General features: G+C 49.7%; 4 protein-coding genes across 5 annotated transcripts in view; 2 read left to right on the top strand and 2 right to left on the bottom strand.

The window, feature by feature from the left end:
- Nucleotides 1–25,998, top strand: part of TSPEAR (thrombospondin type laminin G domain and EAR repeats) — a 159,948-nt gene that overhangs the window by 64,617 nt on the left and 69,333 nt on the right. The gene's annotated exons all lie outside the window — the stretch shown is intronic.
- Nucleotides 1,327–2,726, bottom strand: LOC112849360 (uncharacterized). The gene has a single exon (XM_086676126.1). The coding sequence runs from the start codon at nt 2,656–2,658 to the stop codon at nt 1,663–1,665; it is 996 nt and encodes a 331-aa protein (XP_086532252.1). The 5' UTR covers nt 2,659–2,726; the 3' UTR covers nt 1,327–1,662.
- On the bottom strand, nt 15,683–17,128 carry LOC112850151 (uncharacterized). Of its 2 annotated transcripts, XM_086676127.1 has the most exons (2): nt 16,608–17,128; nt 15,683–16,577 (listed from the first exon to the last, which is right to left on the bottom strand). In XM_086676127.1, the coding sequence occupies exons 1-2, from the start codon at nt 17,051–17,053 to the stop codon at nt 16,100–16,102; spliced, it is 924 nt and encodes a 307-aa protein (XP_086532253.1). In that variant the 5' UTR covers nt 17,054–17,128; the 3' UTR covers nt 15,683–16,099. The 2 variants fall into 2 exon arrangements, with proteins under 2 accessions (XP_086532253.1, XP_025769547.1); XM_025913762.2 differs by having other exon boundaries at nt 15,683–17,128.
- On the top strand, nt 21,223–22,664 carry LOC147577664 (uncharacterized). Its single transcript, XM_086676125.1, has one exon. It carries the CDS (start codon nt 21,306–21,308, stop codon nt 22,326–22,328), a length of 1,023 nt encoding a protein of 340 aa, XP_086532251.1. The 5' UTR covers nt 21,223–21,305; the 3' UTR covers nt 22,329–22,664.

Raw genomic sequence — 25,998 nt, 5'->3', positions numbered from 1 at the left:
GCCAAGAGACGCTTCTGTCACAGAAAAGGAGTTCTGCCGCAAGGCAAAGTTCACGTCTACGAAGTTCTCCCCCAAAGGCAGCAGCCGGAGCACCGCCTGGACGGGGCTGGTCATCCTGTGTGTGGCCTCAGCTTCCTCATCGTGAGGGGCGTGAAGAGGTCTGAGAGCAGCGACCACAGTGAGATTAGCTCCCGAGGCCTCCTGGTGCCTACAGCTGTGAGGCCCAGAGAAGGGCTGGGCCGGGCCACTGCTTCTTGTGAATACATCCACGGAATGGCAGGTGGGCTCAGAGCGTTCAAGACCGTGCGCCTTACGGAAGCGACAGGAGAGCCCAGAGGGCCCGGGCAGGAGACGCATACCAGACGGGATCAGCAAACTGGGGCATGGGAGTTTATTAGCACACCTGCAAGGGGTCTACACGGCTGGATGGACGGAGGCAAGGGGCCTGAGCCAGAAGCACAAGACCCTGGTTGGTGTGGACAGATACTGGAAGGGTCTTCACCAGCTGGGCTGGCACGGCTCCAGAGACTGGAGAGAAGCCCGCAGAATCACAGGTCACGTGTGCAAACCACTCAGGACAAGTGTTCCTAGGGTGGGGGCAGGGGCTGGGGTGGGACGATCCCGGCCACCGTGGTGGGTGACCTCACTACATATCCCCGCCCTTGTCAGCAGGTGCCCTCATGTGCGGCCAATGTCACCCTGACATCAGAGCGGACTGTCACCTACAGCACTCGGTACATCGTGGCCTGACAGGGTCCTCAGTTCACAGGGAGGGCCCTGCACCATGACTCCGTGTCCCTCATAGCCCCCCGGGCGGAGCCTAGACCTACCAGATGGTGGCCCCAGAGTCTGGCCCGGGACCATCTGGGAGTCCTGCCACTCACCCTCATACTTTGTTTCAAACCTAGTCGATTTCCATGAGAGGTTGGAGCACCGTCTGCCCCGCTCCATCACCTTTCTGCTAAATGGGTAGAGCCCTCGGGAGGACCACAGGGCGACCCCAGGCCCGTAGAGGATGTGAGCCTGGAGCCCCCAGGCCTGCTTGTCTGGGCCCGGTTTGCCCGGATGGGGCAGTGGGTGGAAACGGGCCAGGCCACGACCCGTGTGCAGGTGACCAGCCTGGGAAGCCCTAGGCACTGGGCCCACAGGCACGGAGCTTCCTGGGCCAGGGCGTGAGTCCCACCCGTGGCCCTGCCCACAGGAGTTAGGCCCGCCTCTGGGACTGCTCAGTCCCTCGTTCCTAGAAATGTTTGTGGCTGGAAGAGACCGTGTCTGGGTAAAACCCTGGGGTCCCCGCACCCGGAGGGTCAGATGGAAGGAAGCAGATCAGCTGGCGAAGTGAGTTTATTGGGGTACCCAAGGAGGTACTGACAGGTTAGGAGTCGAGGTCAAGTGACCTGAGCAGAGAAAGGAGGAGGGAAGGACAGGTGACCCAGAACAGGTGCAGGTGCCCCCTGGGAGCAGAAGCTCCAGGAAGCCACGGGGTCAGTGTTCCTGGGAGGCAGGAGGTCAAGGTCAGGTCAGGAGAGTGGACACATGGAGGACCCCGTCCTGGGTGGGGGCAGCCACCTAACACAGGTCAGGACTGACTGAGGGGTGGCTGGGAGGACCACAGTCACCAGGTGGGACCTGAGCCCAGCTGGCCTTGGGGGGACGTGCCCATCAGCAGCAGGACTGGCCTGAGGCGGGGCCGCAGCAGGCAGGGTTGGGGCACGCGGGGCGGCAGAGCAGGGACACGCAGGAGGCTGGGCGGTAGCAGGAGGAGGCAGGGGCACAGCAGGCAGGCCTGCACACGGGGCGGCAGAGCAGGGACACGCAGGAGGAGGGTCTGCAGCAGGGGCTGGGCTGGCAGCAGGAGGGGGGTGAGCAGGGGGAGTCCTCGCAGCAGACAGAGGTGCAGCACACGGGCTTGCAACAGACAGGGGTGCAGCAGACAGGCTTGCAGCACACAGGGGTGCAGCAGACGGGCTTGCAGCAGACAGGGGTGCAGCACACGGGCTTGCAGTGCACGGGGGTGCAGCAGTCTTCCTGGCAGGGGGAGGAGGTGCAGCAGGCGGGCTGGCAGCATGAAGAGGTTGTGCAGGGGGAGTCCTCGCAGCACACAGGGGTGCAGCAGACAGGCTTGCAGCACACAGGGGTGCAGCAGGCGGGCCTGCATACGGGGCGGCAGAGCAGGGACACGCAGGAGGAGAGTCTGCAGCAGGGGCTGGGCTGGCAGCAGGAGGGGCGTGAGCAGGGGGAGTCCTCACAGCACACAGGGGTGCAGCAGACGGGCTTGCAGCATGCAGGGGTGCAGCAGACGGGCTTGCAGCAGACAGGGGTGCAGCACACAGGGGTGCAGCACACGGGCTTGCAGCACACAGGGGTGCAGCACACGGGCTCGCAGCACGCAGGGGTGCAGCAGACGGGCTTGCAGCACGCAGGGGTGCAGCAGTCTCCCTGGCAGGGGGAGGAGGGGCCGCACAGGAGGGTCAGGCAGGGGGCCGGGGCGCAGCTCGGGGGCTCGCAGCAGCTCTCCTGGCAACTGTCCACCTGCCAGGAGGATCCAGTGCAAGCACTGGGTGAGCAGACGCGGCTGCCACGGCTCAGGTCACTGGAGCAGACGGACAGGGTGGACGCGGCAATAACACAAGTCCTAGAGTAGCAGGGGTCAGCCATGCTGGAGTTTTGTGCTGGGAGCTGAGCTGGACGGGGGTGTGTGTGGCAGGTGCGAGGGCGAGGTGCTCCGGGCCAAGGGCTTTTATATCCCTCCCTGGGGTGCTGTGCGTCGCCGGAGTCTCGACCGGACTTCCTTTTCCTTGTTATTGCCGGCGTGTCTGCTGACGATGCTGATTGGTTTACCTCCTGCGAGGTGTTTGCGGCAGCATCTCCAAGACCCTGAGTGTGTCTGGTGGTGGCTGGTGGCTCGTGTCCAGAAAGCAAAGCCTGGGATGCAGAGTTTCCGTTGGCTGAGAGGCCGGTGGTTGGGTGTGTCCACTCCATTTTCGCCTGTGTGCCTTTGGTGTGAATTCTGGTCTCTGCAGGTGCTCCGCACGTGGCCCAGACCCTCCTCGCTCTACGAGGCTGTGTTGGCCGGAGGGGCGTCCCCTTGCCGGCTCCACCTGCAGACTCTGGCCGGTGCGCCCAGCCCTGCCGAGTGCGCGTGACTCCCGTGGTCCGTTCCAGACCCTGTTCTTAATTCCCTGCTTATCTCACAGCTACCAAACCATGTGCGTTATTCTGTTCTCTCCCGAGTTTGCAGTTTCATTATTTTCTTTTAATTTTTGATTTTTCCAGTTTTTATGTTTATCACCTGGTGCTCATCTCAAGTGCCCTCCTTGATCCCCATCACCTGTTTCCCCCTCCCCCCACCCACCTCCCCTCTGGTGACCGTCAGTTAGTTCTCTGTAGTTAAGAGTCTGTTTCTTGGTTTGCCTCTCTCTCCTTTTTCCCCTTTACTCGTTTGTTTTAGTTTTTAAATTCCGCATGTGAGTAAAGCCGTATGGTATTTGTCTTTGACTAATTTTACTTAGCATAATACTCTCTAGTTCCATCCATGTCTTTATAAGATTTCAGTCTTTTCAAAGGCTGAGTAATATTCCGTTATATGCATATATCTATCTGTCTATCTCTGTATCTACACACACACACACACACACACACACACACACACACCCCTTCTTGATCAGTCGATGGACGTTTGGGCTCTTTCCAAAATTTGCTGTTTTAAGTAATGCTGCTATAAACATTGGGGTGCACATATCCCTTTGAATTAGTATTTTTATATCCTTTGGGTAAGTATCTAACAATGCAACAGCTGGATCGTAGGGTAGTTCTATTTTTAACTTTTTGAGGAACCTCCACACTGTTTTTCAGAGTAGCTACACCAGTTTGCATTGCCACCAACAATGCAAAAGAGATCCTCTTTCTCTGCATCCTCACCAACATCTGTTGTTGCCTGAGTTGTTAATGTGAGCCATTCTGACAGGTATAAGGTGGTATCTCACTGTGGTTTTGATTTGCATTTCCCTGATGATGAGTGATGTGAGCATTTTTTCATGTGTCGGTTGGCCGTCTGGATGTCTTCTTTGGAGAAGTGTCTATTCATGTCTTTTGCCCATTTCTTCACTGGATTATTTGTTTTTTGGGTGTGGAGTTTGAGAAGTTCTTTACAGATTTTGGATATTAACCCTTTATCAGATATATGATTTGCAAATACCTTCTCCTATTCTGTAGGTTGCCTTTTAGTTTTGTTGGTTGTTTCCTTCTCTCTGCAGAAGCTTTTTATTTTGATGTAGTCCCAGGAGTTAGTTTATTTTTGCTTTTGTTTTCCCTGCATTGGGGAATAAATATAGAAAAATGTTATGGTGGATGTAAGAGCAATCACTGCCTATGTTCTCTTCCAGGATTTTTATGGTTTCAGGTCTCATATTTAGGTCTTTATTTTGAGTTAATTTTTGTGCATGGTGTAAGAAAGTGGTCCGGTTTCATTCTTTTGCACATTGTCGTCTGATTTTCCCAACACCATTTGTTGAAGAGACTGTCTTTTTCCCTTTGGATATCCTCCCTTGTTTTGTCGAAGATTAATTAACCATATAACTCTAGGTTTATTTCTGGAATTTTCTATTCTGTCCTATTGATCTATTTGTCCATTTTTGTGCCAGTACCATACTCTCTTGATGACTACAGCTTTGTAATATAACTTGAACTCTAGAATTATTATGCCTCCAGCTTCGCTTTGCTTTTTCAAGGTTGCTTTGGCTATTCAGGATCTTTTGTGGTTCCATACAAATTTTAGGACTGTTTGTTCTAGTTCTGTGAAAAATGCTGTTGGTATTCTGATAAGGATTTCATTACATGTGTAGATTGTTTTGGGTAGTATAGACACTAACAATATTTGGTTTTTCAATCCATGAGCATGGAATCTCTTTCCATTTCTTTGTGTCCTCTTCAGTTCCTTTCATCAGTGTTCTGTAGTTTTCAGAGTGCAGATCTTTACCTCTTTGGTTAGGTTTATTCTTAGGTATCTTATTATTTTTGGTTCAATTGTAAATGGGATTTTTTTCTTAATTTCTCTGTCGACTTCTTCATTATCGGTGTGTAGAAATGCAACAGATTTCTGTACATTGATTTTGTATCCTGTGACTTTACTGAATTTATTTATCAGCTCTAGCAGTTTTTTGGTAGAGTGTTTCGGGTTTCTTATTTATAGTATCATGTCATCTGCAAACGGTGAAAGTTTGACTTTCTTCTTACTCACTTGGATGCCTTTGTTGTTGCTGTCTGTTGCTAAGACTTCTAGTACTATGTTGAATACAGTGGTGGGAGTGGACATCCCTGTCTTGTTTCAGACCTTAGGGGAAAGGCTGTCAGGATGATGTTAGCTGTGAGGTTTTTATATATTGCCTTTGTTTTATTGAGGTATGTTTCCTCTAAATCTACTTTGTTGAGGTTTTTTTTTATCATGAATGGATGTTGTACTTTGTCAAATGTTTTTTCTGCATCTATTGAAATGATCATATGGTTCTTATCCTGCTTTTATTAATGTGGTATATCACATCAATTGCTTTGCAAATATTGAACCATTCTTTATATTGAATAAATCCCAATTGATTGTGGTGAATAAGTCTTTTTAAAGTATTGTTGGATTCAGTTTGCTAATATTTTGTTGAGGATTTTGCATCTGTGTTAATCAGGGACATTGGCCTGTAGTTCTGTGTGTGTGTGTGTGTGTGTGTGTGTGTGTGTGTGTGTGTGTGATTTCTTTATGTGGTTTTGGTATCAGGGTAATGCTGGCCTCATAAAATGAATTTGGAAGTTTTTCTTCCTTTACTAGTTTTTGGAATAGTTTGAGAAGAATAGGTACTAACTCTCCTTTAGATGTTTGATAGAATTCCCCTGTGAAGCCATCTGGTCCTGGACATTTTTTTGTTGTTGGGATTTTCTTGATTATGGATTCAAATTCTTTGCTGGTAATTGGTCTGTTCAAATTTTCTATTTCTTTTTCAGTTTTGGTAGGTTATATGTTTCTAGGAATTTATCCTTCTCGGTTGTTAATTTGTTGGTGTATAGTTTTTTATAATGTTCTCTTATGATTATTTGTATATCTGTGGGGTTTATTGTTATTTCTTTTCTCTCATTTGTAATTTTATTTTTGGGTGTCCTTTCTCTTTTTGTCTTGATTATTCTGGCTAGAGGTTTATAAATTTTATTGATTTTTTTTTCAAATAACTAGCTCTTGGTTTCATTGATATGTTTTACTGTTTGTTTTGTTGTTGTTTGTTTGTTTTAGTTTCTATATCATTAATTTCTGCTCTGATCTTTATTATTTCCCATCTTCTTTTCTTTTAAGGCTTTATTTGCTGTTCCGTTTTTAGATCCTTGAGGTGTAAGGTTAGATTGTATATTTGAGTCTTTTCTTGCTTCTTGAGGTAGAGCTGTATTGCTATAGACGTCTTTCTTAGAACTGCCTTTGCTGCATCCCAAAGGTTTTGGACCCACTTGTTTTCATTTTCACTTGTTTCTATGTATTTTTTAAAAATTTATTTAATGTTCTGGTTGACCCATTCATTCTTTAGTAGGATGTTCCCTAACCTCCATGTATTCGTGTTCTTTCCAGAGTTTTTCTTGTGGTTGACTTCAAGTTTCATAGTGTTGTGGTCAGAAAAGGTGCATGGTATGACTCCAGTCTCTTTAGATTTGTTGAGGCTTAATTTTGACCTGATATATGATTTATTCTGTAGAATGTTCCAGGTGTCCTTGAAAAGAATGTGTATTCTGCTGCTTTAGAATGGAATGTTCTGAATATAGCTGTTAAGTCCAGCGTGTCATTCAAAGCCACTGTTCCTTGTTGATTTTCTGCTTAGATGATCTGTCCATTGTTGTAAGTGGGGTGTTTAAGCCCTTTACTATTATTGTATTTTTATAAATTAGTTTCTTTGTGTTTGTTATTAACAAATTAGTTTCTTTGTGTTTATATATTTGGGTGCTTCTCTGTTGGGTGTGTGTTTACAGTTGTTATATCTTCTTGTTGGATTGTCCCCTTTATTATTATATTGTGTCCTTCTTTGCCTCCTGCTACAATCTTTGTTTTTAAATCTAGTTTGTCCTATATAAGTGTGGCTACTCCAGCTTTATTTTGACCTCCATTTATATGATAAATGTTTCTCCATCTCCTCACTTTCAATTAGCAGGTGTCTTTAGGTCTAAAATGAGCCTCCTGTAGGCAGAATATAGATGGGTCTTGTTTTTTTTTTTTTTTAATCTATTCTGTCACCCTCTGTATTTTGATTGAAGAGTTTAGTCCATTTACATTCAAAGTAATTAATTGATAGATATGTATTTATTGCCATTTTATTGTTTTGTGGTTGTCTCTGAAGATTTTCTCTGATCCTTTTTTGTCTTTCATGGTTGAGACTTGCTGGTTTTCTTTAGTGATGTATTTGGAATTCTCTTTATTCTTTGCATATTTATTAGTAGGTTTTGACATATGGTTACCATTAGGTTTGTATATAACCTCTTCTGCATATAGCAGTTCATCTTAAGTCGATGTTCATTTAATTTTGAACCCATTCTTCTTCTTCTTCTTCTTCTTCTTCTTCTTCTTCTTCTTCTTCTAATTTTTGAGAGAGAGAGACAGAGAGTCTGTGAGTGAGGAAAGGGCAGAGAGGGAAGGAGAGAAAGAATCCCAGGCAGACTCCATGCTGTCAGCGCAGAGCCCAGTGTAGGGCTCAATCTCATGAACCATGAGATCATGACCTGAGCCAAAATCAAGAGTCAGATGCTTAACTGACTAAGCCACCCAGACACCCCATGAACCCATTCTTTACTCCTCCCCATATTTTAGGTATATGTTGTTATATTTTACATCCTTTTATTTTGTGAGTTCCTGCACTGACTTTTTAACAGAAATATTCATTTTTTTACAGAAACATTCATTTCTTACCTTCATCCTGCCACTTTTGGTCATTCTTTCCACTCAAATAATCCTCATTAGTATTTCTTGCGGGGCTGGTTTAGTGGTCGTGAACTCCTTTCATTTTTGTTTGTCTGGGAAACTCTTTATATCTCCTTCTATTCTGAATATTAGCCTTGCTGGATAGAGTATTCTTGGCTGAAATTCTCCCTTTCAGCACTTTGAATATACCATGCACCTCCCTTCTGGCCTGGAAAGTTTCTGCTGGAAAATCTCCTGCTCACCTTAGATGTTTTCCCTTTTAATATAATTCTTCTTTTATCTTGCTGCTTCTCATATTTGTTCTTTATCACTGTATTTTGCAATTTTAAATACAATATGTCTTGGTGTGGATCTGCTTTTGTGGATTTTGTTGGTGGTTCTCTGTGCCTCCTGCATCTAGATATCTGTTTCCTTTCCCAGACTAGAGAAGTTTTCAGTTATTATTTCTCTGCCTTCTTTTCTCTCTCTTCTTCTTCTGGGATCCATATAATATGAATTTTATTACATTTTGTTATATTTCATGGATTCACTGATTTCCCTAAGTCTATTTTCATGTTCCATAATTCTTTTTTTTTCCCTCTTTATTCACCTTCGTTGCTTTCCATTACTCTGTCTTCTAGGTCATTGACTCATTCCTCTGCTTCTTCCAACCTGCTGTTCATCCTATCCAGCATGTTTGTCATTTCATTTGTTGAAACTTTTATCTCTGCTCTTATACTTTATCTCTGTATCTCTGTGTTAATGGTCTCACTGATGTCCTCCACTCTTTTCTCAAGTCCAGTGAGTATCCTTACGATCATTGCTTTAAATTCTCCATCAGGCATGTTACTGATATCTATTCCTCTTAAATCTCTTGCCGTGCCTTGTCCTGTTCTTTCATTTGGGACAAATTCCTCTGCCTTCTATTTTGCCTAAGTCTGTGTGCCTGCTTCTGTGTGTTAGGAGTCACTCTCCTGTTCTTAAAGGTAATCGCCTTATGAGGAAGAGGACCATTAGGGCCCCTAATGTAGTGTTCCCTGTTCCCCAGAATCTGATGCTTCCAGGAATGTCTCTGGTGTGTTCTGTGTGTACTCTGCTGTTATGTCCTGGCCACTTTATCTTTCAAGCCAGTCATCTCTAGGCTCTCTTTGCCTGTTGTGGGAAGTGTTTGGTCCCTGGCCTGAATGTGGCACATTTTAACGAGTTGTGCTCTGGCCTGCTTGTGAAATGAGACCTGTTGCCACCACCACCGGAACCAAGGTCTTGCAAAACTCCTGTGTTGGGAAGTGCAGTGTGAGCAGGGGTTTGGGCTGGTCTTCTAGGGGAGGGGAAATGTCATGCTGGGACTGTGGTGAGCATGACTGGGAAGGGTGGCTCTTCTGGAACACGGGGGAATGAGGCTTGGTGTAAGCAAGGTAGATAGCCAGTGTCAGCACTGGGCTGGTTCCTGCAGGTGGCCCTGTGCTTTTGATGGAGGTTGTAGGAGGGAGATGGCATTGGCCAGTTCCTTTGTTCACAGAGAAGTCTCTCCGTGAATGCTGCCTCTCTTGGATATGCTTCTAGATGAGCGAATAATATCCCCACTGTGTGCCCCAGGTGCTCTTCAGATTGCTGTTTCCATGCTGTATGTCTGTGGACTGCTTGCCTGTCTTTTCTCCAAGAGCAGCCCAGTGTCCTCTGCGCTGTCCCAGAGACAAGCACACTGATCTTTCAAACTCCAGGCTCTAAGCCCCACTGGTTGTAAGAATTCATGAAACTTGGGCCCTTTCACTTTCTTTTTTTTTTTTTATTTTTTTTTCAACGTTTTTATTTATTTTTGGGACAGAGAGAGACAGAGCATGAACGGGGGAGGGGCAGGGAGAGAGGGAGACACAGAATCGGAAACAGGCTCCAGGCTCCGAGCCATCAGCCCAGAGCCCGACGCGGGGCTCGAACTCACGGACCGCGAGATCGTGACCTGGCTGAAGTCGGACGCTTAACCGACTGCGCCACCCAGGCGCCCCGAAGGCCCTTTCACTTTCTAAGCCACTTGCAGTGGGGTTTTGTTTCCCCCGTGTGCTTCCCTGTGTGTTAGTCTGTCTCTCCCCCTTCTCCACGACCACTGTTCCTTTCCCACTGCAATGGCCACGATCTGTGTCTCTTTCAAGCCACATCTCTGCACATCCTACCTTCTTTGATGTGACCTTTTCTCCCCCATTAGTTGTGGGGTTTGTTCTGCCAGTCTTCAGATCAATTTCTGGGGTATTTAGGATGACTTGATGGTTATCTAGTTGTATTCATGGGACAAGGCCAGCCTGGGGTCCTCCTACTCCACTACCATCTTCCCCCCTTCTTGAGCCTTCAGTTTTAGATACGATGTGAGTTTCTGTTGTGGAGGAAGGCACTTTCTCATATTTTCCACCAGGCCCATAAAAAGTTCCTTTTCCTAGAAGGCAGCAAAAGTTGGTCAAATCAGTGTCAAATCTGTATCATTTTAACCAGGGTGCATTGCTCATAGCCAGGTCTGTGTACTGGAGCCAGACTTAATTTCCTCATTTGTACATGTTTTGCTTTTGCTTTTGTTTTTCTGTTCTTAGAGTTAACAATTGCTTCTTATGTTTATTTGCTTATTTCTTTGTGTACCTATCATCAAATCATCCCCAAGTCCTCTGACTAATGTATCCCCAAGGTCCACTAAGAAGGTTGAACATATTGGGTAGTCTGCCAGCTCCATTTATTTTGTGGAAACATCTCTCCAAGAACTCTTTCTATTTGTGGGCTGTTGTCTGCTGTCTATTCCCTCAGCTGCACGTGTGTACAGGTGTCATCCAGGGATCTCCCCTCACCATTGTCTTTGGATTTTCCTCCATATCTCTCCTACCATGAATCTCTTATTTCCTGAATGTGGTGTTCTTTTCTTTCTGGATTTATGCCTTTATTTTGAGGAAGCACACCCTCTGGTAGCTTTCTGAAAATGGGTGCATGGGAGATAAATTTGTGAGCATGACATAACTAAAAATTATTTTATTTATTCTCCACTTATTCTTGATTAATAATTTAGCTGGGTATAGTCCTCTGGATTGGAAAGGCTTTCCCTTAGAATATTTTTTTTATGTATATTTATTTTTGAGAGAGAGAGAGAGGCAGAATGAGAGAGGGGAGGGGCAGAGAGAGAGGGAGACACAGAATCCAAAGCAGGCTCCAGGCTCCAGGCTGTCAGCACAGAGCTTGATGTGGGGTTTGAACTCAAGAATTGCGAGATCATGGCCTGAACCAAAGATGGACGCCTAACCAACTGAGCCACCAAGGCGCCCTTCCCTTACAATATTTTGTTGAAGACAGAATGTTTCCAGAATCCCAAGTGTTCCCTTGTGCTGTTTCTCCATTAACCCACCTCCTCCAAGGAGTCGCTATTCCACCTTATCTCTGCCTGGATTGGTTTCGCCTCTTCTGCCTACTCTTTGGTTTATGGCTCCTTTTGTTCAACACAGTGTCTGTGATAAGTATCCATGTTGCTGCAGATTCAGTTCGTTCTTTTTTTGCTGTGCCATAAAAGTTCTTATGTTAAACCTGCTATGTGTTATTGATTCGCTCTCTTTCCCAGTGATGGAGTTTTGGATTGTTTCCAGAATTTGGCTAATATTAATAATGCTGCTATAAAAATTCCTGTGCATTTTGTTTTTGGTGGACATATCTGTCAATATCTCTTTAATGAGATTCCATGAGTGGGATTTCCAGATCAAATGTTAGGCACAGGTGCAGTTGAGCAGATATATTTTTTTGTCCAATGGCTTTCTAAAAACATTTACATTCCCACGGACCAATCTTACGACTTCTAGTCACTCTGAATCTTTTATAAAAGAGGTATTGTCAGTCTTTTAAAATTTTTACCCATTTTGGAAAGGGTGTAGGGATACCACATCATTACATTAATTTGCATTCCCTGATGAGTAAAGCCTCTCATTAAACATTTGGATGTCTTTTCTTGTGAGGTGCCAGTTCAAGTCATTTGCTTGTCTTTTTGTTAAAAGTAGGATTATCTGTATTTCTCATTGGCTTATAAAAATTTATTATATATTCCAAATATGAGTTAGTTGTATGTATGCAGTGGTGTGTGGTAAATGTTTAATAATTGGCTCTCTATAAAACAAAACAAAACAAAACAAAACCAAAACAAAACAAAACAAAAAAAACGAGCCCTGATTTGTTGCATGTCCCTGCTTCTGTGCTGTAAACACACCACAGCTACCACCATGATGTTCTGAGCACAGACCTGGGAAGAGCTGATACACGTGTGCTTCAGCACTCCATTGGATATGAGCATTACACAGGACTCTTCCTAGAGGGGGTTTAATTTCTTCATCCTCTTGATGGGGTCCTTTTAAAAGAGTCAACTTCAGGGGCACCTGCATGGCTCACGATCTCACAGTTCGTGGGTTCGAGCCCCGCGTCAGGCTCTGTGCTGACAGCTGGGAGCCTGGAGCCTGCTTCCGATTCTGTGTCTCCCTCTCTCTCTGCCCCTCCCCCGCTCACACTCTGTGTTTCTCTCTCTCAAAAATAAATAAACATTAAAAAATTTTAAATAAAGAAGTTAACTTTATTGAGGTTTGATTACATACTGGAATGTGTATCCATCTAAAGTTTCCATTTGTTGAGTTTTGGGAAAATCTGCCCCTGCATGCCCACTGCCATGAGCAAGATGGAGAACTTTTCCATCATCCCCCAAATTTCTCATGTGTTCTTAATCCCACCTCCTTTTAGCCTTGACCTGGGAAATTCCAGATCTCCTTCCCATCTAGGTTAGTTTTGTCTTCTCTACAGTTTCACATAAATTAAATTACATTACACCAATTCTTTGGGTTTGACTTCCTCCCCTGAGTATATTGAGATGTATAAACATGTACGTGATTGCCTTCTTTCTGTGATGAGTAGCATTCCATTGTGTGGATATAACACAATTTGTTTATCCACTCAGCTGTTGATGCACATATGGCTAGTATGAACATTCGTGAGCAATTCTTCATGTGGACTTGTGTTATCTTTGCTCTTGGGTAAACAGCCAGGGGTGGAATGTCTGGGCCACATGGTTGGCATATGATTAAGAGACTGCCAAACCTGTTCCAAAGTGACTGTACCCGTCCACGTTCCCACAGGCGCATGCGTACGCTCTGGTTCTTCCACATCCTCCCTGACACTCGGGGTAGTTAGACTTTCTGACGTGCGGCGTAGACTACCCCGAGTTAGTCTAGTTAGTTAGGCGTCCTAATGGATGTGGTGTGGTTCATGGTGTCCTTTGACGAATAGGAGTTCCTAATTTTAATGAAGTCCAACGCAGTGATTCTCTCCTTTTATGTTTAGTGTTTTTTTAATGTACTATTTCCAGTCTTTGCCTACCACACATGGTGAGGATATTCTCCTGTGTGTCCTTCTGGACCTCCACTATTTCACCTTCCACATGAAGCCCTAAGATTCCTGCCTCCCCTCCATTAATTGTGTGTGTGGTGTGAGGTAAAAGGCAGTTTGTTTTGCCCACATGGAGAGCCAGTGGGCCGGTCTCACCACTACCCCGCTGAACCGCAGTGACATCCTGATTGGGGATCAGGTGGCACTGGGGGTGAGGGTCGTTACTGGGCCCCTGGGAGGCCCCTTGGTCTGTAAGTCTGATCCACATCTGGATCTTGTGCTTTGTGTGACAGATAGTGTCGCCCTGTCCTTTCAAGTTCTCTTAGGATCCCTATCTTTTCAAGTGTCTTAGCTTTCCTGACACTGATTTCAGGGATGATCTTTCCTAGACAGTTATCCCCTTTGCCTAAAAAGTTTGATTGTGTTGACTTAAAGATGTATATTTTTCTATAATTTCACATTTTCTCCATCGCCTGTCGTGTGCCTGTTTTCATATTCGATACACATTATCTCTCTTTCAGGTTTCCAACATTTTTAATCTTTTATAGACCTTTTAAAAACACTCCGTTTTCTTGATTAGATCTACTATTGCTTTTTCTGTTTTTAATTCATTAATTTTATTAATTTGTTTCTTTTTTTTCCTTTGGAAGTTTTTTTTTTTAACTTTCTGAATTGAAATCTTACTTATTGTAAACTTTGCTTATTTTCTGCTGTATGTCCTTAAGGATTTGGTTGCCCCCTGAATCCTGCTTCACTCAAACCCCCAGGCTCTGAGATGTAGGACTTGGCTTCCTTTATGTCCTGGGAACTTGCAATTGCGTTTCTGTTTCCTTTCCAGTTTGAGAAAGCAACTTTAAATTTTCCCAATGAAACTTCTATTTATTGCTCTAAGTTTGTCTTACTGAATCTGGCTCAGGAATTGGTCTATGTAACATGTCTTTACTTTTCTGGCTAGTATTTTGACTATAAAATATTTCAAAAAGCATAGAAAATAATATAATAGACATCCACGTACCTAGGAATTAACAGAAATCTTCACCTCTTGCCATACTTGCAGAATATTCCAGATGCCGTCAACACCCTCATGTGCCCACCCCACTCCCTCCCTTGGGGTAGCCAGCCCCTGTTTGGAGGCTGGCGTTCACACCCCCCACACACACCTTTGTAGTTTTAGTAGAGTTGTTTACAGTCGTGAAGACAAGATACTCCTCTGTGCTTTTAACCTTCCGATGTGTGCTCTTCTGCACGGATCGGTTGCAACGTGATTCTTGTTCTCACTCCATGTTATGTTTTTGAGACCCATTCACATCGATGTGTTTCTCCGGTTCAGTCCTTTTAACCGCTACATGCACTTCCTTTGTGTGCACACGCGCACTCTAGCTGTCCATTCTCCCGCCGAGGAGTGCCCGCTGGTTTTTAACATTGACGCTTTTTGAGCTCCGTGAAATAACCCACGTGGGGGTCAGGTGCAGCCCGTGAGGTCTTCTCCAGGAGAGCCACCTTGGGGTGTGCATGGACTCGGCCTCTCCGGGTTGTTACCACTTTGCCCCAAAACAGGAGGACTGTCGCCGGCAGCACTGAACAGAGAGCCATGCTTGTTGTCAGACTTGGACATTTCCGCCAATCTGACGGGGGGGGGGGGGGGGGGGTCCCAGGATTTGGTGATTTGCCGGGGGACCTCGCAGGACTCAGCACACACAGCACAAAGGCGCACGGGGAAAAGTCGAGGGGCACCAGGCACACGTTTCCAGAGCCCCTCCCAGTGGAGTCATACAGGATGCACTTCACTCCCCAGCTAGGAGCTGTGACAACACATGTGATGTGTCGCCCCCCACTCCCGCCCCCACCCAGGGACCCATCAGAGATCACGGTTTCTATCAGGGCCCGGTCCCGTGGGCACCCTCTGCCTGGCTCGTACCCAAATTCCAGACCCCCAGGCAGAGCAGGTATTCAGCACAAGCCATAGTATTTGCACAGTGTACGCCCATTGGGGCCCTCCTATCACCTGGTGGGAACCCCAAAATCCACATTCCCAGACAACAGCCAAGGGCTCATGCTGTGAGCAGGCCTAAGGGCGGCCGTGCCGGGCCTGTGGTGCTAACTCCCAACTACACAGGGCCCGTGGCATCCATCCTTCTGGAGTGTGGGGGCTGGAGACAGTCTGGGTCCAGGGAAGTCGCCCCGAAAGGTGGCTCTTCCCCCGGGGTGGATCACTCAGCCCTTATGTCCTTGACACTGTGCTCTGTTTTGGACACACACGTAGCCAGAGGCACCGCCTCGACCGCCGAAGGCCAGGAACATGCGGGCCTGGGGAAAACCACAGGCCGCGCTCGTGGGGGATGTCAGGCAGGGGTCTTTGTTGGAAAGCACAGAAATGCATCCTGGTTAAGTTAATAAAGAAAAGAATTTATTGGAGGAACCGATAGCTCGTGGGATGAGGGACGATAAAGAAACCAGCTCGGGAATCAGTGGGGGAGCAGGGGCCACACAGGGTCCAGGGGTGACGCTGCGGATACTGTATCTTCTCTCCCTCCACTCCACATACGGTCCGAAGGCTGCGGGAGGCCCGGCTGGGGTCACTGCCAACCCAGGCTGAGGAGGCAGGGCACGCTGATTTGGGAAGTCAGCACTTGAGCAAACGAGTGAGCTGTTTGTAGGAGGACAGATGCAAAATGGGGTTGGTGACCGGTGTCCACTGCAGGGACCCAGGAAAGGGGACCTGACACCTGTCTCGGTGCTTTGTAAAGAACCCACAGTGTGTGGAGGAACTCTCGAGATTCAGGATGCCCTTAAAAAGATCGCTCAGCGGCAACACTCCTGGCCCGAGGCAGGGGTGCAGCAGGCAGGGCGGGGGCACACAGGGCGGCAGAGCAGGGACACACAGGAGGCCGGGCGGCAGCAGGAGGAGGCAGGGGCGCAGCAGGCGGGCCTGCACACGGGGCGGCAGAGCAGGGACACACAGGAGGCCGGGCGGCAGCAGCTGGGCTGGCAGGGGGAGGCAGGGGTGCAGCAGGAGGAGGCAGGGGCGCAGCAGGCAGGGCGGGGGCACACGGGGCGGCAGAGCAGGGATACACTGGAGGAGGGTCTGCAGCAGGGGCTGGGCTGGCAGCAGGAGGAGGCTGAGCAGGGGGAGTCCTCGCAGCACACAGGGGTGCAGCAAACAGGCTTGCAGCACACAGGGGTACAGCAGTCTTCCTGGCAGGGGGAGGAGGTGCAGCAGGACGGCTGGCAACATGAAGAGGTTGTGCAGGGGGAGTCCTCGCAGCACACAGGGGTGCAGGAGAAGAGCTTGCAGCAGACAGGGGTGCAGCAGACGGGCTTGCACACGGGGCGGCAGAGCAAGGACACGCAGGAGGAGGGTCTGCAGCAGGGGCTGGGCTGGCAGCAGGAGGGGGCTGAGCAGGGGGAGTCCTTGCAGCACACAGGGGTGCAGCAGACGGGCTTACAGCACACAGGGGTGCAGCAGACGGGCTTGCAGCACACAGGGGTGCAGCAGACAGGCTTGCAGCACACAGGGGTGCAGCACACGGGCTTGCAGCACGCAGGGGTGCAGCAGTCTCCCTGGCAGGGGGAGGAGGGGCCGCACAGGAGGGTCAGGCAGGGGGCCGGGGCGCAGCACGGGGGCTCGCAGCAGCTCTCTGGGCAGTCGTCCACCTGCCAGGAGGAGTCGGGGCAGGAGTCTGAGGATCCGGGCAGGCAGACGCGGCTGTCATAGCTCAGGTCGCTGGAGCAGACGGACAGGGTGGACGCGGCCATGGCGGGGGCGGTGGGGCTGGAGGAGGGAGTGTGTGTGTGTGGAGTGTGTGTGTGTGAGGGTGTGAGGAGCTCCGGCTGTCTGTCAGCTTTTATACCTCCCAGCTGCGTGTTGTCCCAGCCGACGGCTCACACGGCTCCTTCCTTGTTGGTGTTTGCAGCCCAGGGGACTCTCATTAGTTCCAGGTTTATGTTTGGTTCTATGAGATGTTGCTTAGCTATAAAACTCCTAGTACATTTTTGAGTCTGTTGACGCACCCTGAGCATCCAGAACGTGCGTTGAGCTAGAAAAGGTGTGAGTGTGCAAATAACATGTTCTGTGGCTGCGTAAGAAATCCAGATATTCTAATTCCTTCTGCCCTTTTGAGGCATGTGGATGGGTTTTGCATTCACGGGGGGGATCCGCTTGTCAGGGTGGCACAGCTTCCAGAGTGCCAGGCTAGAGGAACCAGGGTCAACGGGGGTATGTGGCCAGAACTTTCCTGGTCATGACCCCCCGGAACTCTGTGTGGTGCCTGAGGGCACTGGTCAGGTGGCAGGCAGGGAAAGGTGGGACAGTCAGGTGTCCTTGGGTGGCCGTGCATGCCCCTGTCCTCTGCCTGAGCACTCACTGAGGTCGGAGATGCCATCTGTCCATGGCCTTCTGATTCCCACTTGCATTTACCCCAAACGCTGTGAAGCGTGAGTACAAACGGACCCCCTGTTTTCTCCCTGAAGAAAGCGTAGCCTCAGCTGAGCCTCTGTATGGAAAACAGTGACTGCTTTTGCGCTGATCAAATCCTGTTGATTTTCTTGATTGTGAACTGAAAAATTCCTCGGGTGACTGCAGCCAGGTACGTCATGCAGGCCCCTTCCTTTCTTCTGCAGGTGCTATCCAAGTGGCCACCACGTGCTTTGGGGGTCCTCTGCTGGATGAGTTTCCATCCTCTCCGGTCCTGGAACCTTCCAAGCATGAGTTTATTCACTGTGGAGCCACGGCCTCCCCACCGTGTGCTGGAAATGTGGGCTAGCACCAGAATTGAACCTTCAGTGGGCCCTGCTGGCCTGGCACAGGGAGCCTTGTGGGCCAAGGAGGCAGGCTCTCAGTGCCCTGTGATACCAGAGAGAAGCCGACTCAGCAGCAGGGCAGGAGAGGCACCCCAGTGGGAGGGCCTGTGACGCCCCCGCCCTGGGAAGTCCCTGGGCTCAAATTCTCACCTTTCCCTTCCTCCCTTCTTTCCAGCAATGGTTCTTACCCCGGTGAGAGGGGTTCATGACAGTCCAGGAAGGGGTTGTGAGAATGCAGTTAAACTGCGGGCCGAGTCGTCTTTCTGTATGTCTCGAGCTATAAAAATAAGATAGAGTCGAGCCTGGCATCCTGTGCTCAGGCCCCTCTGGAGGTACAGGAAGTGATCCATAAGCTGGACGCGCGTGGCCGAGCAAGGGGGGCGGGGTGTTTGCCTTCCAATATGCTCCTGCTGAGGACAGCATAAAATACAAAAACGTCTGCGTAAGGCCTTTGAAGGCTGCTGATGAGACTCAGCATTGAGAGTCAACAGGTGGAGATGGGGTGACTTCCGAGAGGTGAGCTGGCATCTCTGAATGGCTTTTCCTGAGGTACCACTGATGAATCTTGGTGTGGGGTTCGAGGGGAAGTAACTAGCACATAGAGAGGCCGGCAGAGCTTCTAGAAACCTTGGGGGGGGGGTGGAGAGAACTGTGGCAGCAGAGGCAGCGCGGACTCTAGGGGACAAGCCTAGATCAGTGGCGGGCACCAGGGGGAGCCCCAAAGCTGCAGGTTAAACGTCCAGGCATTTGGCATGCTTTCATGCCATGCGGGAAAGATGCTGAGGAAGCCAGCAGAAAGCCAGGACAGCCTGAGCAGAGCCTTTACAGCCTCAACCAAGGAGGCAACGACTCTGATGACTGGCCAAGGCGGAATGGCTCTGGGTGGACCCCTGGACAGCTAAATCCCAGGAGCAGCCTCACGTCAGTGAGTCCCTTGCCCCCACTCAGGCCACCAGCCAGAGCGAGAGGTGAAACTCTTTGGAAGGAGACAAACTCATCCACAGCTGCCAGAATTTTTCATAGACGATGTCAAACACTCAATCAAGAATGACAGTCACGCCAACAGAAAAAACGGATGATAGAAACAAACCTGAGATGACAGGGGTGGAGTCCTCGGACAGAGACTTGCAAAACAATGGTGGTGAATGTGCTCAGGGAAACGGGTGTGACACCGTAAAACTGAAACACGCGTGAAGAGACAAGTAGACATTCTAGACTGAAGGGAACAGGAGCGGCGTTCATCGACCCCTAGGTGGGTGTTGCGGTAGCACGGGTGGCGGAAGGGCCAGACAGCGGAATGGAACAGTGGGGCGGCGTGTTTAAGGGCAAAGGAAAGGGCTGCGCAAGCGGACTATCGCTCCCCAAGAGCGCCACCCAGAGGTGAAGGTGCCCCAACACATCGCCAGACCAACAGAAATGGAGCACGGGCCACACCGGAAGATCCACTTTAAAGTAACTCCCAAGGGAGGGTTTCCGGTAGGACGGCGAGGGACAGAAATGCAAGAAGGTTGAAGAGAGCCTGGAAGGGGAAACAGAAGCACAGTTGAAGTGACCAATGGCCCACGTTTCCATTCACAACGTTACAATATGTATTCTATTTACAATTTCCCGTGGGCTCTAAACTGTAAGTGGAAATGAAACCACGCATCATGAGAAGGACGAGGCCCTTAGGCTGTTGCTCTGGAGGCGGCCCAAGCGCCCAGGTCCCTCAGACTTGAATATCCCAGGAAGGTACGCTGTGGCCTCTGGGGCAGCCGCCGAGACAATCCCCAAACCGCGTACAACTAGTATTGAGTGAAAGACGGGAGATAAGTGATAAAAAATACCCAAAGCAGTCAGGAAATGAGTTTTAAATTTTTTTCAATGTGTATTTATTTTTTGAGAGAGAGAGAGAGAGAGAGAGAGAGAGCATGAGTGGAGGAGGGGCAGAGAGGGAGACACGGAATCTGAAGCAGGCTCCAGGCTCTAAGCCATCAGCACAGAGCCCGACGCGGGGCTCGAACTCACAAACCGCGAGATCATGACCTGAGCCAAAGTCGGACGCTCAACCGACTGAGCTACCCAGGCACCCCGGGAAATGATTTTTAAAAGGAACATAAAAATTTGAGAGAAATAGAAGACGTGCACTCAGATAGTAGACATAAACCCAATTATCAATAATGAAATTAAATGTAAAGTATTAAACCGTTCGATTTACAAAGAAGGACCGTTAGTCTGCATGGAAATCACGAAAAACCTGTGTGCTGATTCCAAGAGCTAGATCCTAAATATAAGGGCATGAGAATGATGGAAGGGCAAAGATGGGAAAGAATACAAGTCAATACACAGGACAGTGTGAAGTTCTACGCAGCTGCAAACTAGAAAGAGAAATCGTTACATATTCATGGGAGCTGCACGTTGTATTAAGTTATGAAAAAGCCAAGTGGGTAAAACACAATACAGTCTGTATTTTGAAAACGGGTACACACAAATCCATTCTATGCGTATGTACACATGTAGAGAGAGAAGAGATGTAGAGAGAGGATGAGGTGGATAGAGTCGATCTCATTGTTCATGGATTCTTCATTTGTGGTTCACCTACTCGCGAAAATTTACTCGTAACCCCAAATCACTGCTTGTGACGTGTGCACGGTCACACGAGGACATGTGCAGAAAGCCCCGACCTTGAGATGCCGCCACACACCCCTGGCTGACGTGGAACGAGGCGGTGCCTGCCTTCTGGTTTCAGCCCCCAGATGTGAGCGTGTCCTTTCCACCGTGTCCTGACCTCTAGCGCCTAATCCCCAGGGGAAGAGGCGCTTGAACCACAGAGAAACCCCCTAACGCGGTCCTCCCGCCAAGTGAGCACTGCCCTGGGGCTGCCCCGGCTGGTGCCCCCAGGACGGTCTCAACACACTTACCCGACACCCTCCACCCCTGCTTGGAGACCCAGGGCTGGGGCCTTGTCCATCCCACTCCCGCTCCCCTGGGACACAATGGACCCGCTCTGAGTCAGATGCTCTGGGAGATTTACGAGCTGCAGACAACATCCAGGCAAATAAACATCCCTAATGCAGCCTGGGAGCCGGAACTAGAGGCTTGTGGGGCCTGGGACACAAGAGCCAGGAGGGTATAAAAGTCGTCAGCCTAAGGCACCTCACACACTCTCACACACACTCACACACCCACACCCACACCCACTCCCTCCTCCAGCCCCACCACCCCCGCCATGGCCGCGTCCACCCTGTCCGTCTGCTCCAGCGACCTGAGCTATGGCAGCCGCGTCTGCCTGCCCGGGGCCTCGGACTCCTGCCCCGACCCCTCCTGGCAGGTGGACGACTGCCCAGAGAGCTGCTGCGAGCCCCCGTGCTGCGCCCCCGCCCCCTGCCTGACCCTCCTATGCGGCCCCTCCTCCCCCTGCCAGGGAGACTGCTGCACCCCTGCGTGCTGCAAGCCCGTGTGCTGCACCCCTGTCTGCTGCAAGCCCGTCTGCTGCACCCCTGTCTGCTGTGAGGACTCCCCCTGCACAACCTCTTCATGCTGCCAGCTGTCCTGCGGCCCCTCCTCCCCCTGCCAGGGAGACTGCTGCACCCCTGTGTGCTGCAAGCCCATGTGCTGCACCCCTGTGTGCTGCAAGCCCGTCTGCTGCACCCTTGTGTGCTGCAAGCCCGTGTGCTGCACCCCTGTCTGCTGCAAGCCCGTCTGCTGCACCCCTGTCTGCTGTGAGGACTCCCCCTGCACAACCTCTTCATGCTGCCAGCTGTCCTGCGGCCCCTCCTCCCCCTGCCAGGGAGACTGCTGCACCCCTGCGTGCTGCAAGCCCGTCTGCTGCACCCATGTGTGCTGCAAGCCCGTGTGCTGCACCCCTGTCTGCTGCGAGGACTCCCCCTGCTCAGCCCCCTCCTGCTGCCAGCCCAGCCCCTGCTGCAGACCCTCCTCCAGTGTATCCCTGCTCTGCCGCCCCGTGTGCCCCCGCCCCGCCTGCTGCACCCCTGCCTCCTCCTGCTGCCGCCCAGCCTCCTGCGTGTCCCTGCTCTGCCGCCCCGTGTGCAGGCCCACCTGCTGCACCCCTGTCTGCTGCAAGCCCGTCTGCTGCACCCCTGTGTGCTGCGAGGACTCCCCGTGCTCAGCCCCCTCCTGCTGCCAGCCCAGCCCCTGCTGCAGACCCTCCTCCAGTGTATCCCTGCTCTGCCGCCCCGCGTGCCCCCGCCCTGCCTGCTGCGGCCCCGCCTCAGGCCAGTCCTGCTGCTGATGGGCACGTCCCCCCGGGGCCAGCCGGGCTCAGGTCCCACCTGGTGACTGTGGTTCTCCCGGCCACCCCTCAGTGAGTCCTGACCTGTGTTAAGTGGCTGCCCCCACCCAGGACGGGGTCCCCCATGTGTTCACTCTCCTGACCTGACCTTGACCTCCTGCCTCCCAGGAACGCTGACCCCGTGGCTTCCCGGGACTTCTGCTCCCAGGAGGCACCTGCACCTGTTCTGGGTCACCTATCCTTCCCTCCCCCCTTCTCTGCTCAGGCCACTTGACCTCGACTCCTAACCTGTCAGTACCTCCTTGGGTACCCCAATAAACTCACTTCGCCAGCTGATCTGCTTCCTTCCATCTGACCCTCAGGGTGCGGGGACCCCAGGGTTTTACCCAGACACGGTCTCTTCCAGCCACAAACATTTCTAGGAACGAGGGACTGAGCAGTCCCAGAGGCGGGCCTAACTCCTGTGGGCAGGGCCATGGGTGGGACTCAACGCCCTGGCCCAGGAAGCTCCGTGCCTGTGGGCCCAGTGCCCAGGGCTTCCCAGGCTGGTCACCTGCACACGGGTCGTGGCCTGGCCCGTTTCCACCGACTGCCCCATCCGGGCAAACCGGGCCCAGACAAGCAGGCCTGGGGGCTCCAGGCTCACAGCCTCTACGGGCCTGGGGTCGCCCTGTGGTCCTCCCGAGGGCTCTACCCATTTAGCAGAAAGGTGATGGAGCGGGGCAGACGGTGCTCCAACCTCTCATGGAAATCGACTAGGTTTGAAACAAAGTATGAGGGTGAGTGGCAGGACTCCCAGGTGGTCCCGGGCCAGACTCTGGGGCCACCATCTGGTAGGTCTAGGCTCCGCCCGGGGGGCTATGAGGGACACGGAGTCATGGTGCAGGGCCCTCCCTGTGAACTGAGGACCCTGTCAGGCCACGATGTACCAAGTGCTGTAGGTGACAGTCCGCTCTGATGTCAGGGTGACATTGGCCGCACATGAGGGCACCTGCTGACAAGGGCAGAGATATGCAGGAAGTCACCCACCAGGGTTCCAGAGCTGTTGCAAACCCGGGACCAGAGTCCCCTACCGGTGAAGGATCAGACGGACTTCCACCCTTCCTGAACGCCCCACGGGGACTGGGTGTCGGCCCCCTGCCCCCACGCTGCTTCCTCTCCCCACGGCTGTGGCCATGGCCAGAAAGGAGCCGCTGCTGTCCCCAGGACCTCAATCGCCTTCCCTGAAACCCTGCCACGTTCCACCCCATGCCTCATGCCCGCCTGCTGCATTTTCCTTGCCCAAACCCTTCTCCCCACTTACCAGTGTTTTGCTAATACTTCCATTAAAATTGCCTTTTTGAGGTGCAATTTACATGTAATCAGATGCACCCTATTTCATTGTTCAGTTTGACGAGTTTTGAGAAAGGTCTTCATCTTGCAGCCTCCACTTGTGTCAAGATTTCCCTCCAAAGGTTTCTTTGTGGCCCTTCCCAGCCACCACCGCTGGCCACAGCCGGGCACCACTGCTCTGCTGTGTTACTAAAGGAGTGCCTTGAGAAGAGACAACACTATGCGTGCCCGGGGTCTGGCTTCCTTTACTTGTCCCTGTGTTGCGGATACTCGCCGCGAATTCCTTTTTAATTGCAGGGTCATGTTTTATTGAATGGATGTGTCACAGTTGTTTGTTTACCCATCGAAGTACATTCGGGGTGTCTCCAGGTGTTTATGATTATGGATGATCCCACTGGAAACACCTGGACTCTGTGTGCTCTCACCTCTCTTGGGTCAATACCTAGGGGTAGGCTTACTGGGTCCGTGGCCAGGGCAGTGGGCACAGTGATATCTGCATCTCCTGCTGACGGATCTGTGGGGGTAGGTCAGTGGCTCACCTGCCTCTTTCCCATTCGGCGAAGCATCTGTTCAAATCCTCTGCCCATTTTCCATAACTGGATTGTTCGAGTTCTTATTCACTGTTCAACTTGAAAATTTTTTTAAATGTTTGTTTATTCTTTTTTGAGAGAGAGAGACAGAGTGCGAGTGGGGGAGGAGGGAGAGGGAAGGAGAGATGATCTGAAGCAAGCTCGTGCACTGTCAGCAGAAAGCCCAACGCGGGTCTGGAACTCACGAACTGAGAGATCGTGGCCTGAGCTGAAGTCAGATGCTTGTCTGACTGAATCGCCCAGGCGACCCTTATTAATTGTTAAGTGTTCTTTATGTATTCCAGGTACGATGCATTTGTCATACGTGTGTATTGCAAATTCCTCCACCTGTGGCTAGTTTTGCATGTTCTTGACCGTGCTTTTGGAGAGGCTGGCATCTTTAATTTTGATGAAATTCAATGAATTCCCTTTCTTCGGTGGTGCTGAGAAATCTTTGTCTACATGCAGGGTCACGCCAGTTTTGTCCTGTGCGTATTTCTAGAAACTCCATGGCTTTAACTTTTATGTCAAGTTCTATAATCCCTTTCTAGTTAATTTTTGAATGTGCTGTTGGTTGGTGAGCATCATTTGTCGAGAGGACTATCCTTTCGCCGTTGAAGTATCCTTGCCAAAAAATCCATTGGCCATGTGTATGTGTGCGTGTATTTCTGGACGCTGTTCTCTCATCTTCTTCTGCATTTGTCCTTGCACCAACAACACGCTGTCTCCATCAATGGAGCTTCAAATTAAGTCTTGAATTCCAGCACTTAGTCGACCAATTCCTCTTTCCGTTTTCAAAATTGGTTGGCTATCCTAGGTCCGTTACATTTCTGTATTGATTTTAGAATATATTTTAGAATCAGCTCATTGCTTTCTAAGGAAGAACTTGCTGGGATTTTTATTGGAATTGCATTAAACTTGTAGGTGAATTTGGAAGGAAGTGATATTTTAACAAAACCAAGTCTTTCAATTTATAAACATAGTATATATTTCCAGTCACTTAGGATGACTTTTTTCCACAATATTTTGTCATTTTTTAGTAGATAGATGTTGTACATATGTTAAGGTTCTCTATCACTTCACTTTGCAATGTTTTAGATAATGGTTTATGTATTACATTTCCAAGTATTCATTGCTAACATGTAGAAATTTAATTAATTTGTGTGTATTTACCTTGTATCCTGTAACCTTGGTAACTACACTTATGAATTCTAATAGCTTTTTTGTATATTCCTTAGGACTGGGCTTGGTATTTTCTTGGTGGGAAGGATCTTAACTATAATTCAGTTACTTCAACTGATAGAGGGCTATTTTGTTTTTCTGTATCTTCTTGTATTCGTATTTATAATTTATATCTCTCCAGCTATTTGTCCATTTCACCTCAGTTGTTGAATGTATCAGCATAAAATTGCCTTCTTCTTTTATTGTTCTTTTTAAAAATTCTAATGTTTATTTATTTTTGAGAGAGAGAGAGATACACACAGAGCATGAGCAGGGGAGGGACAGAGAGAGAGGGAGACACAGAATCCGAAGCAGGCTCCAGGCTCTGAGCTGTCAGCACAGAGTCTGACGTGGGGCTCGAACTCATGAACCGCAAGATCATGACCGGAGCTGAAGTGGGACGCTCAACCGACTGGGCCACCCAGGCACCCCTTTTATCATTCTTTTAGTGGCTATAGAATCTCTAGTGATAACCCTTTCTTTATTCCTGATATTGTTAATTTATTTCCTTTTCTTTCTTTTCTTTTTCTTGACTGGTCAAGGTAGAA

This window comes from Puma concolor, chromosome C2 (assembly GCF_028749965.1).
Source record: "Puma concolor isolate L17-30 chromosome C2, mPumCon1.1.hap2, whole genome shotgun sequence".
Lineage (NCBI taxonomy): Eukaryota > Metazoa > Chordata > Mammalia > Carnivora > Felidae > Puma > Puma concolor.
The sequence above is the reverse complement of the archived record's forward strand: the minus strand, read 5'-3'. Positions and strand labels throughout refer to the sequence as shown.

Coding starts and splice junctions, on each gene's coding strand:
- LOC112849360 (XM_086676126.1), bottom strand. CDS start 2,658: ATGGCTGACCCCTGCTACTCTAGGACTTGTGTTATTGCCGCGTCCACC.
- LOC112850151 (XM_025913762.2), bottom strand. CDS start 17,053: ATGGCCGCGTCCACCCTGTCCGTCTGCTCCAGCGACCTGAGCTATGAC.
- LOC147577664 (XM_086676125.1), top strand. CDS start 21,306: ATGGCCGCGTCCACCCTGTCCGTCTGCTCCAGCGACCTGAGCTATGGC.